General features: G+C 45.9%; 1 protein-coding gene across 2 annotated transcripts in view; it reads right to left on the bottom strand.

The window, feature by feature from the left end:
• The window catches only part of LOC134030785 (PH and SEC7 domain-containing protein 1-like), a 36,167-nt gene extending 25,879 nt beyond the window's left edge, over window positions 1-10,288 (bottom strand). For both annotated transcript variants that reach the window (XM_062474086.1, XM_062474087.1), the window contains exons 1-5: window positions 10,185-10,288; window positions 3,093-5,570; window positions 2,831-2,948; window positions 1,828-2,353; window positions 696-1,163 (exon numbers count right to left, since the gene is read on the bottom strand). In XM_062474086.1, coding sequence (XP_062330070.1) covers window positions 696-1,163; window positions 1,828-2,353; window positions 2,831-2,948; window positions 3,093-5,255 — 3,275 coding nt within the window. In that variant the 5' untranslated portion in view covers window positions 5,256-5,570; window positions 10,185-10,288. The remainder of the gene's footprint in view (window positions 1-695; window positions 1,164-1,827; window positions 2,354-2,830; window positions 2,949-3,092; window positions 5,571-10,184) is intronic.
• Window positions 10,289-18,873: the final 8,585 nt, after the last annotated feature.

Below are 18,873 nucleotides of genomic sequence, written 5' to 3'. Positions count from 1 at the left end.
GGCAAGTACAGTGAGGGCCTCAGTCGCCATCTAGTGGCAGGTACCTCAAGGTGACAGTGCAGTCACAGTGCCACTGCAGTGCTGCCACACATCATTATCTCTCTATCTCCAAACAAATCAAGATATCCCTCAAGGGTCAGGGTCTAAATATGGAATCTAACAAGCCTTGGACTATTGATACACACATACATTTGAGTGTAGATAAACTTGAAATAAACTTGGCGATGGTGAATCCCTCAATATGGGCCTTTATCAAGAGAGCATCTAAAGGTGTGTATATCAGAACAACTAATGGTGAAGGTGAAAGCTGTTCAGCCATCTGCCTTAATCACCTGCTCTAGTCATCAAACACACAAACACACATGCACACACTCACTCAAACCTACACTCCGCATGCCGTCATGGAAACCACACACAAGTCTCCCAATGACCTTCACTAACTATTCTGCTCGGTAGTTGCACTGCAGTGCCGGTATGCCACCAGACCAGAGACTATGTCCCTGGAGGCTGGCACTGACTCAGAATGCCAGCGACAGACTGAAAAGACTACTGTCCACTGAGCCTACCTGTGTGATGAGGTGAGGTTGGACTCTTAAGGGAGCCCTAACAGCATAAATAGACGTTGTCTATGAGAGCAACTACATAATACGCAAAAAAGACTTTTTGTCTGTTCTGGCCCATTCAAGCCCACTGACCTGGGAAAGGAGAAGGAGGGGTTGCTGTGCCAGCTGTGGCCCAGGTGTGCCCCTTCCCTGCCTCCTCGATGGGGCGTGTCATCCGAGCTGCTGCTCAGTCTCTCACTGGAGGGAGCGCGGGTGGCGTCCGAGTCTCCCGTCACCGTCAGGATGGAGTCAGACAGGCTGGGTCTCTCGCAGTGGGCCAGGGGGGCAAAACTGAGCTGGACAATCTGCCTGGCGCTCTGGCAGATCTGACCCTGGATCTCTGGGGTAAGCGTGGGGAGGTCAAAGGTCAGGACGGTCTGAGTGCTGGAGGTCAATAGTTCCTCGCAGTCCAGGCTGTTGTAGGACGTCCCTTTGGCGCGGTGGGACTCCATGATGCTCTCAAAATGGCGGCTGAAGGAGTCTTCAGAGGTACGGCGAGGTCCTGTCACCAGGATGGGTGACTTCAAGGCAGTGTGGGTGTCGAAGACATCATCCAAGGGTCTGGGAAGACAGGGAAAGAAAGTGAGAGTTACTATGTTAGAAGTTAGGGAGTCAGGTGGCTGAGTGGTTAAGAAATCGGGCTAGTAATCTGAAGGTTGCCAGTTCGATTCCCGGCTGTGCAAAATGACGTTGTGTCCTTGGGCAAGGCACTTCACCCTACTTGCCTCGGGGGAATGTCCCTGTACTTACAGGGACATTCTTATCCAGAGCAGACGCTCTGGATAAGAGCGTCTGCTAAATGACTAAATGTAAATGTAAGTAACGACATATTCTAAAGTCTGTTGTATCAGGTTTCTCCTAAGATATTTTTTGAAAGTGAGTACAGCTGTTTTTCTAGATTGAGATCTATACCCAAGAGATTTTACCTAGGTGTGATCACAAAGCTGTTTACAAATTGTTTGTGCATTTTTTCCCCCTGACAAAACATGACGATACATGTGTTACACATTGATTTCTATCTTTGTTGAAGGCTGCGTTGTTCCCTGCAGAGGGACAGTGTTGATGACAATTGACAAAGGTTCATGTCAGATTACATCCCAACATTTCCAATAGATTTTTAATAGACCTGTTGGTAGTGATAGACCTCTGACTCCCTCGACTGTGTTTTGTGTACGATTGGTGGTGTGTAGATTGTGTGTGTGTGTGTGTGTGTGTGTAGTCTCACCTCCTCAGTAGCTGGCTAAACACCTCCTGCTCCACCAGTCCAGCATACATCCTCTTCCTGGAGTCCCCCTGCATCCTCACACTGGCCCAGCTCACCACCTCCTCCTCCTCGTCCTCATCCTCCTCCTCTTCCTCCCCTTCAGGCCTCTCCTCCCCCTCCGTCCTCTCATAGAAGATGCCACCGAGGGGGCTGCTGTCCGTGCCCGAGGTGCCCACAACACTACGGTTACTCCCAAACGCAGAGTCGGCATCCTCTTGCTCGGCCAACAGCACCTCATCGATGTCCGTCTCGCGGTAGCAGCGAAGGGGCACGGCGTCCAGGTCGGTCTCCGAGTACTTGAGGGTCCTCCGGATGATGCCCGTCTTTGGCGACGTGCCTGCTGCCGCCGGGGGAGGAGTCACCAGCTCCACCTCCACGTGCTGCACATGGTGATTGGCTGAGATGAGGGGCAGGGAGGAGGGAGGAGTCGGGGTGGGAGATTCACTGGAGTTGCCACTGGGAGGAGCTGTAGAGGCTTCCTGGGTATCTGCAGTGGACGGGAGTCAGGTGGCTGAGCGGTTAGGGAATCGGGCTAGTAATCTGAAGGTTGCCAGTTCAATTCCCGGCCGTGCAAAATGAGGTTGTGTCCTTGGGCAAGGCACTTCACCCTACTTGCCTCGGGGGGAATGTCCCTGTACTTACTGTAAGTCGCTCTGGATAAGAGCGTCTGCTAAATGACTAAATGTAAATGTAAGTGGTGGAAACACATACTTTTGACATACTAAGTACTGTCCATTCAGATGCTTTGTAATTATATTATTGTTAAATGAATTGCTCATATTTACTTTCATAGTATGTTCCATCATTGGTCAGTTGTATTTTCTGATCACATTTTAAACAGGCTGTTGTATGATGTAACTGAATGACTGAATGCATTGTAGGAATAGCTGGGCTACAGTATGGTGTATGTGTTGAGTTACACTGAGATCAAGGAGTGATGAGTGGAGCCTGTTAGAGTTCTCACTTTTCTCTCCCCTGCTGGCCCTCTCTTCAGACGGGGTGCCAAATAAGAACTCCCACTTCGCTCGGGCAATTCTCTGTGAGTGGAGCGAGGGCCCTGGCACTGCTGAGCCACTGTCTGTCTTCTCAGACACAAACACAGGTGAATAATGATCATCATTTTAACATTATATTCATAGTTATGAATAGTTCTGAACTAGCATGTTTGTCTCTTCTTAACCCCCCCCCCCACACACACACACACACGTTCTCTGTCCACTGTTCACCTGTATTCCTGAGGTGGCTGCTCCGGTTTCGTTGCTCTGGTGGCTGGACTGGCTGGACTCTGGAGACACACAGTCCCTGTCCCCCAGGCTTCCTGTCACCCCACTGGAGCTACGGGAGGAGGAGCCCATGGCCCCGTTCTGGTCCCCCTCTGGAGGCTCCTCCACCCTCAGCAGGCCTGGCTGCTGCCCCACCCCATAGCCCTCCACTACATCTCCATCGCAGCCCTCATCCTCCTCAGGAGAGTCCAGCACCACAGGGCCTAGGAGCAGGACCTCTCTCCTCCTCTGCTCCGCCCGTTTCCGAGCCATGGGGCTCAGGGCCTGCTGTTCCTGCACGGGGCCGGGGCTGGGACTGGGGTTAGGGCTGGTCTCTGCCTCCAGGTGGCCCCACTCCTGCCTAGAGGTCCAGCTGACTGGAGCCTCCTCGACGCTCTGACCTATGAAGAGCCTGCGGGCCAGTTCTGCACAGTCACCCCTGTCATAGCAGTCCGGGTCACCCTTGCTGTTCGCCCGGGGGGCCCAGCAGTCTCCAGTGTACTGTGGAGGCTGGTGGCGGTGGAGGGTGGGGCTGTCTGTGAGCCTAAGCTCTGCCCTTAGTAGCCTGGGGTCTCTCATCGGGGAGCTGATCTCAGTAGGAGGGTGAGAGGGGCGTAAGAAGCGCGAGGGGAGGGCAGGGGACCCACACCCGGCCGTCTCTGGCAGGATAGGGTTTTGATGCTGGGCCGGCCCCTCCTGTTGATGTGCCTCGTGATTGGTCGGTGAACTCATGTTATGTGACAGTGATAGGGACTTTGCAGGCTGGTGTGAATCACTGTTTTCAGATGCTGGCGTGTGTTGGCTGTTTAAAGGGATGTTCATCTTAACTGCCTGCTGCTGTTTTTGTGCGTTTGTGGAGGAACTGTCCTGGATTCCAGAAATATTTCCAGAGTTCGAGCTCTCCAGTTCACTTAAAGCATTGTGCAATGAGGCTCTCCTTACCTCAGATAAAATAGAGGACACTTTGGTAGCCTCTTCTGCTAGCCTACGGGCTACCTCAGGGCTATGAGCTGGGGAGGACAGTTTACTGCCGCTTAGCTGGTTCATTCCTTCCATAAGAGTATTGCCGAGTTGATGTATTGCACCTTGTGGTGGAGTATTACTGCTACATGGTTTGTGCACATGTCTCTTAGTGGCAGGACTCCCTACCACTCCTCTGTCCTGACATAGCCAGTGAAGGGGGCTCTGGGGTCCAACACAGGGCCTGGGTCTAGATTTAGGAGATCTGCTCAGAGCAGACTGCCTGGCATGGGAGGAAAGCTGATCAGAGGCTGGGCTCCTGGGTAGGCCGCAATTGGCCCTGTTCCTCTCTGTATCCGCATGATTATTTGGGAACCTGCAGGTGTTGCTCTTGCGTTGAACAGGTGAACCACCCCAGGACTGACAGCGAGTCTGCTGGTCCTGGCAGGATGGAAGCCCGTGGGCAATCTTGCTCCTAAGCAGGGGGGAACCAAACTCCATCAGGGCCCTCTGGGTGGCGGCCCTGCCGATGGGATCCAGCGAGGGGCGGCGGAAGCTGGGGGACCCCTGCTGGCGGAAGGCCAGCTTAGGACTAGAATTGCACGAGGAGTCAGGGCTCCCAAACCACACAGGATCACTGAACCTCTTATGCAGGTGGGAGGGGGTGGACCGCTCCTCTCTAGACCCCCTCTGGCATATTGCGCTCCGAGGGCTTTCCACTTTCCTCACGTTGGCCTTCTCAATGTAGCTGAAGGTGACCACAGAACGCTTTCCATCCTCCTTGCCACTGGTAGGTGCGTGAAGGGCAGTGACCTTCCCGGAAGATGCTGGCGAATTGGTGACAGAGTTGCCCTCACACGTGGAACTCTGCCGCTTAGGGATGCTGGGAGATGGAGTGCCGTTGCCTTGGCGGAGCTGAAAGCTCACTGTGTGTCTGGAGGGAGACTGGGAGTGAGTGGAGTCCTGGGCCAGGTGCTGAGGAGTGTTGATGGGAGTCTGGCAAGTGGTCTGGCAGGAGAGCTGAGACAGAAGCTCTGCAGCTCCGTCCTTCAATGGTGCTGAGGCTGACTCACTCCCAGTGCCCTCTCCGGAGTCCACCTTCCCATCACGCTCTGGGGCCGACCTTACCTCCACATACAGATGAAGGACTTTTCCAGATTGGGACATGACCTCACCTCAGCACATCACAGGGACAGAGCGAGAGAGAGAGAGTTATAAAGAAGAGAGAAAAGACTGGATGGATCAAAATAAAGGGAGAAAGAAAGAGAGCGAGGGAGAGACCATTTACTTTTTCTTTGTCTGCCTGCTGGCTTGTTTGTTGCTTGATTCCTGCTGCTGGTATCACTGTCAGTGTATTTTTGTGGTGTAAGTATTTTCTACCTTACTAGCCCGACAGGCCAGAGATAGTGTGGCCGCACACAGGCTGTGTAAGCAGAGGACAAACAGGCACATGGGGTGTTCACAACAGCTGCCTATTCATACCTGTGAGAGAGAAGAAGGAGAAAGTCATTTATGTAATCCATGTTCCAGATCATTCCCAGGTATTGTTTACGGTATACATTTCACAAGCAATAAGGACTTATATAGTTAAGGAATTAGTGAGAGTGCAACACGGAGGTAGAAGCAGTACTACAACAGGTAGTAAATATCTTTGTCTCAGATGACCTAGAAAGGTAATCTGATCCCATCCATAATCCTTGCAGCTTGTCGCTATGAGCATTCTGCAAATGTTTTCTGTAATGTACTGCTCTGAACACACACACTCTCACACACACACACACACACATATGCACACGCACACACACACAAACATGTACACACAAGCACATTAACACTCACAAACTGCAAACAAAGCACACACCCCAATATAAACATATTTCTACAGAACAGACATATTATTACCTACATCTTCAAACAAGCACAATACAATGTCTTCGTGAATGCCTTCACTACCCTAGCGAGAAGATTCTTTACGTTTCACCATTGAAGCAGTGAGGTAATATTCTAAATCAAAGAAAGTAGAAGCTGCTTTCTATGATGACTAAATGCCACACTGAGTTAGTCCACCGCAGCGCACAGCCCCTGTCCACAGCCCATCAGGCGTGCACTCTATCCTTTTGAATGGAAGAGACACAGATCCTGATCAGCTAATGGTACTGAAGACGACCATCTGTAATGTCTATACTTAATGTGGGGCATAGGGTCACCAACAAAACATTTCAACAAGAACATTCAGAAATGCGATGCATTATTTATTAAGTTTTATAATCAACATATGATGTAACCTCCATAATTAATTACCTGTGACTCAGTATTAAATATACACTTTTACTCGTGGGATATGTTTAATGAGGCGTATGGATTTAATTACAATAAGAGTGATATTTCGAACATCCCAGTAAAGGTGTGAAGCAGGAAGTTACCCCTCACTTCCTCTTCTGAATCTTTATACTTGCAGACATACTGATTGGTGCTGTTCACTTTGGTGCTTGCGAACAGCACCAAAGGATCTTAGACACTCATGCTCTGAGTTGTTTAAACACTGAATGCAACCAATCATAGCAAAGCACAGCACCCATCTGACAAGGGGTGCCATAGAGATTCAGTTTTTTTTTAATGATTGTTTGATATTATTTGAAGGGAACCAGATTGACATTGATGCAGACAGGAAGGAAACCAAGGATTCTGTGAAATGTTTGTTATTCTCCAGACTTAATGTCATACAATCATTGAAACATTCAAATTATGTATTTAGCTCATAGGTTCTATCCCCATGGGCCCAATTATGGGAAAGATTGCCTCTTTGGACTAGTGGCATGAATGTGACCACTCCTGTCATAGATGATTTAAGAAAGCCACTGTCTGATTAGTGAAGCTATCTGTCGTGTTTTCAGCTCCCCAGAGACACAGGCTAAAAGCCTCCAGCCTCCCGTGCTGATCCTGGAAAGAGCTGATGAGCCTGAACTGCATTCATGCACCGTTATCCATCCCTACATCATTTGAGACGGGCGGAAGAGAGAGAAGAAATAAGAAGAAGATATGGAGAAATAGAGCACAGGAAATATGTGTGTGTGAGGGAAAGGGTGGCGGGCCTCCAGAGTGATCAGAGAGGAGATTTACAGGAAGGCTTGCCGTAGGGAACAGTAACAGGATTACTGTACGCTTACAACACAAGTCAGACAGCGAGTCGGGCTCCGACTGTCGTCCTCCCGCTCTACTGCTAGTGTACGTGCTGCAGTCCCTCCCTCGGACGCCCCGTCCCCTGAGAGTTGGCCAACTTGGCACCCGCATTGGCGTTTCTACGAGCGCTCTCCAGTAACACACGCTCAGCTGGGGCGCCAGGAGGCACAACAGAAGCAGGTCATTACTGCTCTCCCCCCCCCCCCCCCCCCCCGGCCATGTTGCTACTGACTTCAGTGCTGTAAATATGCTTGCATGTACGTAACATTTCAAATGTATTTAAGAGAAAAACGAATAAGAAATTGTTTGTTTTTTTGAAAAGGAGACTTTTAGACCATGGGGAAATTCTAAAAGTCAGGAAGCAAACTCTATTTGAGGTATACGGAAGTGATTAGATAAGTGTGGTTTGTCTTTTGGTCTTTATGGATTTCCCCTCCATTTTGGTTCTCCATGACAACAGAGCAAGCCTTTTCAAGCACGCTAAAGTAAGCCTTGTCTAAGAGGGAACGGGGTAGAGGACCAGGACAGCAGGTGGATGTGACACCCATCCAGTCAATCAGCCCACATGGCCTCAGGTTGTGTGTTTATGAGTCAAATCACACAGATAATTAAGCCCGAGCCCATGCAGAACGACACGAATATTAGTTCTTGGAATAAGATGGTGGGCATGCTAATATTAGCTCCCGGCTGGGTTGCTGGTCTTAGCCAGCTATGATTTCAGCAGCATGGCAAGTGTTACATGTGCAGTGCCAGTTAAAATCCAGTGGAGAGCCAGTATTGCAGGAGATTTTAAGAATGTGGCCGACAGTTTGTTTCTTGCACATATTTTAGGCATTTTAGGCTGCACGCTATTTCCAGTCTCTTTTTATTACATAGTAATGTATTCATTCAGAATTAAAAGAACATTCATAATGTTCCGTAGTATTTATTACAGGCACATTCTGAGGAAGGCACTACTTAGCCAGAGCTCGCTGTTGAACGCAAAGTACCCTGTCAAATCAATGAATGTCAAAATACTCTTTTAGTTATAATTATGGAAGATCTTCCTAAAAAGGACAGCGTTGCATGACAGCCAAGCAAAACTATCCTTCACATTAATACGTATGACTTTGTAGGGAGTAGATACAAGGACATTTTACTCGCATACATTCAACAGTCTTTGAAGACATCCCCAGACAAAGACTTTGGGCCTCTGACTCATGCAGTATAACCACACAAAGATGAGTGTGTGTTTGCTTGTGAGTATGTGTGTGTCTTCTAAGAAAGAAACAGCAAGGAGGAGTGGTTGCTTTCCATCAGAACTTTCATCCAAAACCATATGAAAAAGTGCTTATGACCTTGTGGTAACTAAGGAAGGACCCAGCACTCAGAATGACAGTGTTTAAGCCCCATTCCAGAACTGCAGCATTATGGGTAAAAAAAAAGTCCCCATGACTCTGAATTACTACAAAGGTGTTTGATGATTAGTCCTACCATGTTCAACTTATAACTACAGAGGTAGTACTATATACTTCTCCCATTGATTCTACCAGAAGCACCACTATTGACAGGGAGATCAGATTTCAAAGCTGTGGCAAACTCTCAGTGGTGAAGGTGAGTAATTGGCGACCTTCCTTTGAGTTAAAGACGTTGACTACCATCTACTTCACTAGATCTTTCATCATGTTCTGTTGTTTGTTCTTTCTGTCCGTGTACCACTCCAGAGTGTGATAAAAAACAGCCTGGTCTCTGGAGGGTTGAAGAGGCCAGGAGGGAGACCCAGGTCTTCTAGGATCTAAGTGTACATAACAAAACAAAACAAAACCGCTTTTCTTAGTCAAAAAGGGGAGATATGACATTTACATTTAGTCATTTAGCAGACACTCTTATCCATATTTGGCACGGCCAGGAATCGAACCTACAACCTTCTGATTAATAGCCCGACTCCCTAACCGCTCAGCCATCTGACCCCCATGACAGTTGTTATCAGTACGTCAGGACAGCTGTTTCCTGGGGAGTGATTTTCTTAGGCCAGATATCTCAACCCTGCTAAGTATGACTGATTTGTGGAGGCTGTCTGTGCTTCACAGATGAAAGGACACAAGCTACTGGCTCTGATATAGAGTAACTATGGTTATCTGGACTCCAACCGATGAAAAACACACTGAGACACCTTAGATAAGTCAAGTACATGGTCAGTAAACAACCTCTTCATAGAAAAACGAAGAGAAAACTTGTGAGACATGTCTCATTTAAATATTGTGTTTGAGCAGTGGTAGGACAGAACTTACGCACGGTCAATAATACCGGATATTCTTTTCTGACTGGTAAAATGCACATTAGACACTGAAGACTTGACAAACAGCTTCGTCAAGTCTCCTGCCAGGTTAAAATGTGTGGAACAGGTCGTGGAATTAACAGCATTGGCTGGGTTTCCCAGATTCGTTAAGAAGCTCTTAACGCTAAGAGCTTCTTAGGAGCGTTCTAAGAGCGTTAGAACGCTCTTAGAATGCTCCTAAGAAGCTCTTAGCGTTAAGAGCTTCTTAACGAATCTGGGAAACCCGGCCATTGTCAGTCACATAGGGAATGACATGGAAATGTGTGGCAGTGCATGCTTTGACATGTCATCATATACAGACCCGTGATGCGAACCAAGCATACACCTTTATGCCCTTACAAACTGACAGTTACACAAACACACACACACATGCAAGTTTACATACACACACACACACTTTAGTTGTAGAAGAATGACATGGACATCTTTATCTATCTTTCTGTTACCTCAGCAATGCTTTATCCTCATCGACCACACAGAAGCCAACAGACGGCGGACAGAGGCAGCAGCTGAAACCACACACAGAGACAAACCTGTGTCCTTCCTCATCCTCTCCTCCTCGCTATCTCGTCTCTTCCCCTCCGTCATCTAACACTCACCTCTCCTCTGATATGAGCTGGCTCGTCCATACTGCACGTCTGCCTCCCACATGACATAGCCTGTATCTTCTTTCCTGGTCTCCTTCCTTCCTCACCCCTGCAGCAGCAAGAGTGTGGAGCTGACTAACTACTACTGGCTGCCTCCCCTGCCCAGCCTCCCCCGCCGGCAACGCTGCACCAGGCTCCGCCCCCTGAACGCATCCCCAACCAATCAGTGCAGCAGGACTGCCTGGCCCTCCCACTCTGTGTGAAATGTGGTGTCGTGTGGGGTAGGAGTTTGAAGCTTTGTTTGTAGGCACAGAGGGAACAGAAAGGGAAAAACTGAGTTTAGACTTGCGCCTCTGTTGTATGAACATGTAGTGAAACTATATAGGAACTGAATGAGCAGCGAAAGCCTGCAAATGTGTTGATTTTGATGGAGAAAACTTTATAGGTGTTAGTGTATATATTGTTTATGACACTATACATAATGCGAATACAGTACCATCCAGTAAATGTTGTATATGCTGTATATATTGCACCATATGCAAATGCACCATATTTTATGACTATAAGTGCATGTGGTGCGTTATTATGGAGGATACATTAAAAAATGCAAAAGATTTGTTAGGCTTTATGAAACTGCTCATTTAAATTAAGATTAGTTCCAAAATGGTGTCCCACACCGTCATACTGTGACAAGACTTTAAGCTCATACAATGTATTAAGAGCCTAGTGCAATATACTGTAATGCTATAAAGAGGAACAGTGAAGACACTGCAGTGACAATGTTGAAGTCCTGCTGAGATGTCTAAAAGCTATCTGATCTGCTTACATCACAGTATGCAGAAGGAAAACAGACACACCATCTACTGTTTCGAAATATCGAAGACTACGACTGAGAGCTGAGTAAAAGTGCAGTGGAAACCTCTGTTTCTGAGAAATGTTTTTACACACATGCTGTGCATACAGTAAAGCCTTTTAATTCGATAAATGTTGTAATACACAACAATGTCCATTAAACATCACACACACTCAACAGAACAAGGAACAGTGAAATTGACTCTGATTACTGACTTGTTCCAGCAGACTTCAATTTGCCCGATTGCACATTGTGGGCCTGAGTGTGGGCCAAAGGTAAGAGGAGGGAGAGAGAGAGCGCCCGGACACTGTCTGGTCAGAGACAGATAGACATGATCAAGAGGTGAAGCGTTACAGAGACTGATAGGCTTACACCAAGTACTGTGTAAGGTTTCTATATGTGTGTGTGTGTGTGTGTGTGTGTGTGTGTGTGTGTGTGTGTGTGTGTGTGTGTGTGTGTGTGTGTGTGTGTGTGTGTGTGTGTGTGACCAGAAGACATAGAATGATAACATGAGAGCTCTGGGGATTTACAACCAGGACTGATAAAAGTTGTTGAGTCATAACTTCTCCCTTCTCTAATTGGCCTTCAACAACTCACAAACATGCCCTTCTTGGTCAACATATAGACCCTGCAAAAATGACTGTAAGTGAGAAGACAACTTGCCAGGAAAGTATTTTTTCTGCAGTTAGGGAAAACTATTACTCTTCTCAATAGGACAGAGCTGCAGGGCATCTCATTATGACCTCCAATGGGATGGCTAATTTTTCCAAATATAGTCCCTGTCAGGTGCACATATGTCACACAGTCCCATGTCACCACAGCCACATCAACTGTAATCCATGCTGTGGATTCTTGGGAGTTTTGAGCTGCTGAGAGCTTAATATCTTCTATTACTTGCCACTAAGACGACAGGCAATGGGGCTCGCTTACTTCCTGTCAAGCAGCTTAATATTTACTGATAATAGCTGAAATAATTTGTAGACATTTTGGCGCCATGCATCTCTTCATGATCAACTGAATGACACAGGCAACGTTTACCTCACGGAAACAAGATCGCTACTGTTGCTTCTCTTTCAAAACGACAAGCTCAGTAAACATCATATGGGTTGCACCTTCACACAGCACTCATCAGAGACCTTTAACCACATATTGGACATAAGTATTCAGGAGGGTGGGTGTCCATGACCAGCTAACAGACAAGCAAGTATCACAACAAGCATATCTCTGCAGACTGCACCAAACACACCAAGCCAGCTTTTACCTTCGCGCAGTGTCAGCACTCCTAAAGCAGATGCGGGCGAGGGTTTAAAGCATTGAGGCTTAAACAGCCTTACGCCGTATAAACAAAGCCCGCCATCTCGAATCATGGATACTGTTCTATTTCAAACAAATAACATTAAGACAATCAAATTACAGGATTATCTTGATCGCATCCAGCGCCACTGCAATTTTGTTTGTCCAATCCACAGTCCCCACCACTGTAGGTTCAAGCTTCAAGCCTGTTAGCCATTTGTAACAAGTACAAGCACAGGTACAAAGGGATTATTTTGTCCTCCTCTTGACAATCCCTAGTGGCCTTAAGCCTTAAAATATAAACACTGGAAGTCCGAACCCTGTATGAGCTGCTTTACTTATCAACAATAGGTAAGGTAAGAATTGTAAAAGTGCAAAGACTAACGATGTCAATGTTTTGTTGAACAGATTTTAGAAATCAACTCTTTGGTAAGTGCTCTCACTACATCCATTTAAAGCAGTACATTCATATTGTACAGTGCTTGAATGTTTACACTAAAGGCCTCAATTTAAGTTGTAAACCTATTGGACATCAATTACGGCTATTATGCAGAACTCTAAACAGGATACTGGAACTATCAAACAGCAGGCTAAATCAATTACTGGCAATAAAATGTGACTCGACAAGCATCTAATACATGCCAAGACTGCAACTGGAAAGTCCTCACTCATCTGCCCCCTCTGGCCAACACAAAGCCCATTCAAAACAGCAAGAGGAGACATTTCAGCAGTAACAAGAAAACAGTGGCTCTTTAACAGGTCTGAGTTCCATTAAACACCAAGGATCCAGTCCACTGGCAGGTTTTCTGTCTGCAGCAGAGCCAAAAGAGACCCGCAGATTGTACGAGCAGACCCTCATTATGGGAGAACACAGCAGGATAGTAAAAGCTAATGTTTGCCACCATCGCACACACTACCGTTCTATACGTGGTAGAACTAACCAGGCTCATGCAAATACATCCACCCCCAAACACACCCCCTCAAAACCATATTCGGTGGTTGGTAATGAAAGTCCTGGAAACCAACATTTTGTTCTTCTCAAAATAGAATCCTCATACATTTGTTTGCAAAATCAGACACATTTGACAAATTCCACTTGTTTATCAAGGTACCTGTCATGGGATAAACATAATTGCCCATGGTATTCTATCAAAGACAAAAATCGAAAACAAAACCTGAAAGTAACTGATGAAAAAGACACAGGCTAGTGCTTCGTGAGGGTGATGAGAGCCGAGATCAAGCTGGGAAGACTCAAAACCTTAACGTGGGAGGAAGACAAAATAATCTATTCAGTCTAATCAGTCAGATCGGGTTTTTTTCCGACTCCACTAAAACCTTAGGACAGGGAGATCGGCAGGCAATCACAAACACAGTCACAATAGGAATCGATCAGGTCCTGTGGCCACGATTAGTGCAGACCACTTCAACAATACGTTATGATGCCTTTGCTGTGGTCTCACTTGAAAACTGTTTTGTTCCACAGTTGTCTGTCGGAAAATCAGAGCTTCAATACCTGACAAGCTGATTAGAGAACATACTAAGGTGTACCTCCAAATCCCGCTGTTAACCCTTAAAAATGTGTGATTCATTGACAACCAGACTGTAATAGATTCAGCATTGTTGTACTTTTGCCTGATGGTTGAAGCAAGATAATTATAGAATGTAAGTATACAGATGCAGTTTGCCCTTATTTTTTGAAAATAATCTGGTTGAATTGATAACACCGATGTCTCCTTGCACAACTGCGTTCAATACTGGAGAGTGGTCAACTGAACTGCTGTAGTGTTGCTGGAGCAATATATTCCTTTAGGGAAATGCAGCGGTAAGCAGAAATGCAAAGGTGATAGCGGATGTGTGTGTGTCCACGCGTTAGTAAATGCATGCACCTGTGTGCACCTGTGAGTGTGCATGTTGGTGTTTCAGCCTGTCTGTTTGGTTGTTGATCGGTCTGCGCTGCAACAGGAGCACAGTCTACCTGTATCATCCTGTCACTAAGCTCGTCTAACAGACAGACAGAGGTGCGCTGAGACAAGGACCCCAGAGGGAAGCGAAAGATACTACAGACTTGTAACAAATGAAGACAAAATACTTCCAGCTGCCCTTGGCTGGAGGAGAGAGGTCTACTCTCATGCTGGGGAGACATAGCAGGAGTCCTATAGTGGTCATGGACCCTATTAGCTACAGGAGCTGCAGTGGCTGCAGCAGCAATGCATCATAATCAGCATGCATCATAATCAGCATGCATCATCATACATAAGTGCATTCACCTTAGTCCTCACCACCTGATAAAGTGAACACTGACCACTCTCAAATATTTTGGAAAGCAAATAGTAGTTGGGCTCAAATTTCACTCGGTCTAATGTTAGGCACAACTCTATAACTGCATTTCCAAGCATCCAGTAGAAGGCATTGGGAATGCAGGTCATATCCATGTAAGGGATGATAATTGATAGAACAATGGCTTTGGGGGCTTTTGTTCTAATGCCTGTCTCCTTGACTTGACATGAACGATGAACACGTCAAATTGTCTTGACAAATAGATGGCATCAGATAAAATGTAACTCGATACTCTGTATCCCAGCCAATATGTTGAGCATGTGGTACAGTGTAGAAAAGACCATGACAATCTTCAATCTTTAAATCAAAAGAGAAATTTACCTGAAGGCTTTATTATAAAAATGTAAGTTCTTCATCCATAAACTTCATTCATGCACTTCCTTAGCAGAAGTGTATATATGTTCCCTTTGTCTCCGTATTGAGACTGAAAGGCCCAGAATAGGTACAGGACAGATAAAGCCATCAAATTCTCCTCACGTAGCTCACATTTCTGAAGCTTATCTAATCATTTCTATCCAACCTTTCCAAAAACATACAGCCATTCGGATAAACAAGCATAAAATGTTACACTGCTACAATGTGATGTTAAATGACCAGACTGTTTATAAACAGCTACATCACCGCACACCTAATGACCTTTTTAGAGGTTGCGAAGCCCACAGGTAGATAAGTGTGGATGGGAATGTATTTTCAGTGGTGCAGTGAACTGACAAGTTATTTCTCCCTTCAATCACATTGGTCACATGTCGGGTGTCCGGGCTACCACTCAAACAGTAACTCCTGTAAAACAGGCAAAGGAACGTGACCATGTTTTGTGCTAGCTTGTATGTAGGACATGCGTGTCACCTACCGAATAATATCGTTGTAGAAGTAGACTGATATCCGTTTGGCTGCATGTGTCTACTGGATAATGATAAAATGTGATACACCGGCGGGTAGCCTACTGCAGGCAACGCTGATGTTACCACTGCAGTCCGCATATAAACGGCTTCTTCATGCTCCGACTCTGCTGGTAGTTAATGTCAAGTAGACAGGCATTTTCCTACCTGATGTGAGGGACTGGAGTCTGTGGTTCTGAAAGAGACAGCTCCACTGAGCCCTCAGTGTAGCCTATTTTATGAGAGATGCCGAGAAGACGTTTACTGCACCTCAACACGATCTTAGCGTTCAGACATCACAACATAGAGCATGCTATCACCCTCCCCACCGGCACGAGCATGCCCAGTCACTGCGTCCCTATAGCAGTTAGCAGTTATTATTTATTTCAGGTAAGAAGTTATTCAGGCAAAGTAGGGTAATAGACTGGCATTTAACACTGCCAGTGTTTCTTTCAACTTTATGCTGAATCACTAATGACAAAAGTAGACGGGTGCCAGTACTATGTATCTGCCAACCGTCTCCTGTTGTGCCTCATGCAGGAAATAATATTAATAACACTAGGTAGTTCTAAATTCATGACATTTCATTGTAATGATTTCAAATTCAGCTTGAATAAAACTACCGCGATACATTTTTTCATATTCTTAAGCTTTTATGTTGACGATGATTTTGCGATGGAATGATCAGTAATCTTGAAGGCACTGTAAATCGAGCATCAAGCCAGGGCCAGTAGAAGTAAAAGTGGTTACCGAGGTGAAGTTAGTTATATATTCGACATTCAACATTCGTCTCACGTTGGGACGAGTTTCAGGCATGTGACACTTTCCTAGTCAGAGTTAGCAGGGGGTGCATTTCATGGCAAGAAGGAATACAACAAGCCTGTCGTGAAATGCACCCCCCTCTATTGTCTGTTCTGTATATCCCAGCATCAAATGATTCTTACTGTACACTGAGGGCACTAGTATGAGTAAGCACAGTAAGTTTCAGGCATGTAACACTTTCCTAATCAGGGTTAGCAGGGGGTGCATTAAGCCTGTCGTGAAATGCACCCCCCTCTATTGTCTGTTCTGTATATCCCAGCATCAAATGATTCTTACTGTACACTGAGGGCACTGGTATGAGTAACCACAGTAAGTTTCAGGCATGTGACACTTTCCTAGTCAGAGTTAGCAGGGGGTGCATTTCATGGCAAGAAGGAATACAACAAGCCCGTCGTGAAATGAACTCCCCTCTATTGTCTGTTCTGTATATCCCAGCATCAAATGATTCTTACTGTACACTGAGGGCACTAGTATGAGTAAGCACAGTAAGTTTCAGGCATGTAACACTTTCCTAGTCAGGGTTAGCAGGGGGTGCATTAAGCCTGTCGTGAAATGCACCCCCCTCTATTGTCTGTTCTGTATATCCCAGCATCAAATGATTCTCACTGTACACTGAGGGCACTAGTATGAGTAACCACAGTAAGTTTCAGGCTGGTGACACTTTCCTAGTCAGAGTTAGCAGGGGGTGCATTTCATGGCAAGAAGGAATACAACAAGCCTGTCGTGAAATGCACCCCCCTCTATTGTCTGTTCTGTATATCCCAGCATCAAATTATTCTTACTGTACACTGAGGGCACTAGTATGAGTAACCACAGTAAGTTTCAGGCATGTGACACTTTCCTAGTTAGAGTTAGCAGGGGGTGCATTTCATGGCAAAAAGGAATACAACAAGCCCGTCGTGAAATGCACTCCCCTCTATTGTCTGTTCTGTATATCCCAGCATCAAATGATTCTTACTGTACACTGGGGGCACTAGTATGAGTAAGCACAGTAAGTTTCAGGCATGTAACACTTTCCTAGTCAGGGTTAGCAGGGGGTGCATTAAGCCTGTCGTGAAATGCACCTCCCTCTATTGTCTGTGCTGTATATCCCAGCATCAAATGATTCTTACTGTACACTGAGGGCACTCGTATGAGTAACCACAGTAAGTTTCAGGCATGTGACACTTTCCTAGTCAAAGTTAGCAGGGAGTGCATTGCACTTACATCAAATGGAAAACAAGGCCTGCCATGAAATTCTCTCCCCCCGCATACGTTTCTTCCCTTCTACTCATTATGTACATTTCAGGCAAGTGACACTTTCCTAATCAGAGTTAGTAGGGGGTGCATTTAATAGCATAAATTGTATACCAATACATGTGTATGTATAGGGTGGACAGGTCTGAAATCAGAATAGTCCATGGTAGGTGTGGGATTATTATGTTTTGTTTTTTCATTCATTTCATAGACAAACAATAAGAGTAATATTTCCTATCTTAAAAAAAGGATTTGATGGTGAGAACATTTCTTTGGATGTTGATACTTAGTTGATACATCGTTTTTAGTACTTGTCTTTTGTAGGCTATAGGCATGTGAACCTTTGGTCACTTTTCAGGACAGCTGTAGCCTATTCTGGATCAGAAGGCTGTTGTTTTCAACCTGTCTGAGTAACCCACCCTACGAGCAGGCTAACTGCATTAAAATCGCATGCCTTTGAACCTATACATTAGTATGAAGAGCCATGTGAAATACTTAGAACCTGCTACACAAAATACATTTCCTTTGGTAATCATACTGGGGTATATTTCCTCAGAATGGGTTGGCGTGGAGCAAGAGTGTTGGTTCGCGTTCGTTACTACACGTTTTGAATGACGAATTGTAAGGATTTTGTGTTGAAAATAGCATCTGAAATTTACACAGATAACCGACATTCGTCTCTTGAATTGTATAACAAAGAAAGTATAATTTGAGACTTCTGTTGGCACCCCCTCCCTCGCGCTCCCGCGAGGGGGTGCCAATCCAGAGTCATGCATCGGGTGATACACCGGGTTTAAAACATACAATTTATATGAATAGAAAACCTCAAACGGACACCTGAGTATTCTAACAATGTCAAACACATACATTTTCTAAATTGTACGGTTCGTTTTCACTCGGTCCCAACGCGAGGCTGCAAAGTAGCTCTTCCGATATGAGACGAATGTTGCATATGAAACTAATTTCACCTCAGTAAAGTGGTTCATTGCGTCACTTGTTGGCCCAAGAGGGTGAGTGTAAGTAGACCAAAGGGCAGTGAGTGTCTACTCTCCCCACATGCTCGCAGCAGAGGCACTGGCCTAACGCCTGGAAGATGGCACACCACGATGCCTTGTTCTCACTTTCACAGCCTGTTTTTCACTTTGTAGTCAAACAGACCATTGTGCTTTATTCCATGGGAACTTCTCTGTGAGCTGTGCTTCTATGGGATGGATTCAAATGAGAATGACACACGTGACACACTCTGTTATCAAATTTAGAGCGAACTCGTATGCATTTGGAA

This window comes from Osmerus eperlanus, chromosome 12 (assembly GCF_963692335.1).
Source record: "Osmerus eperlanus chromosome 12, fOsmEpe2.1, whole genome shotgun sequence".
In the NCBI taxonomy this organism is placed as follows: Eukaryota; Metazoa; Chordata; class Actinopteri; order Osmeriformes; family Osmeridae; genus Osmerus; species Osmerus eperlanus.
This window is presented reverse-complemented; position numbering and strand designations above follow the sequence as displayed.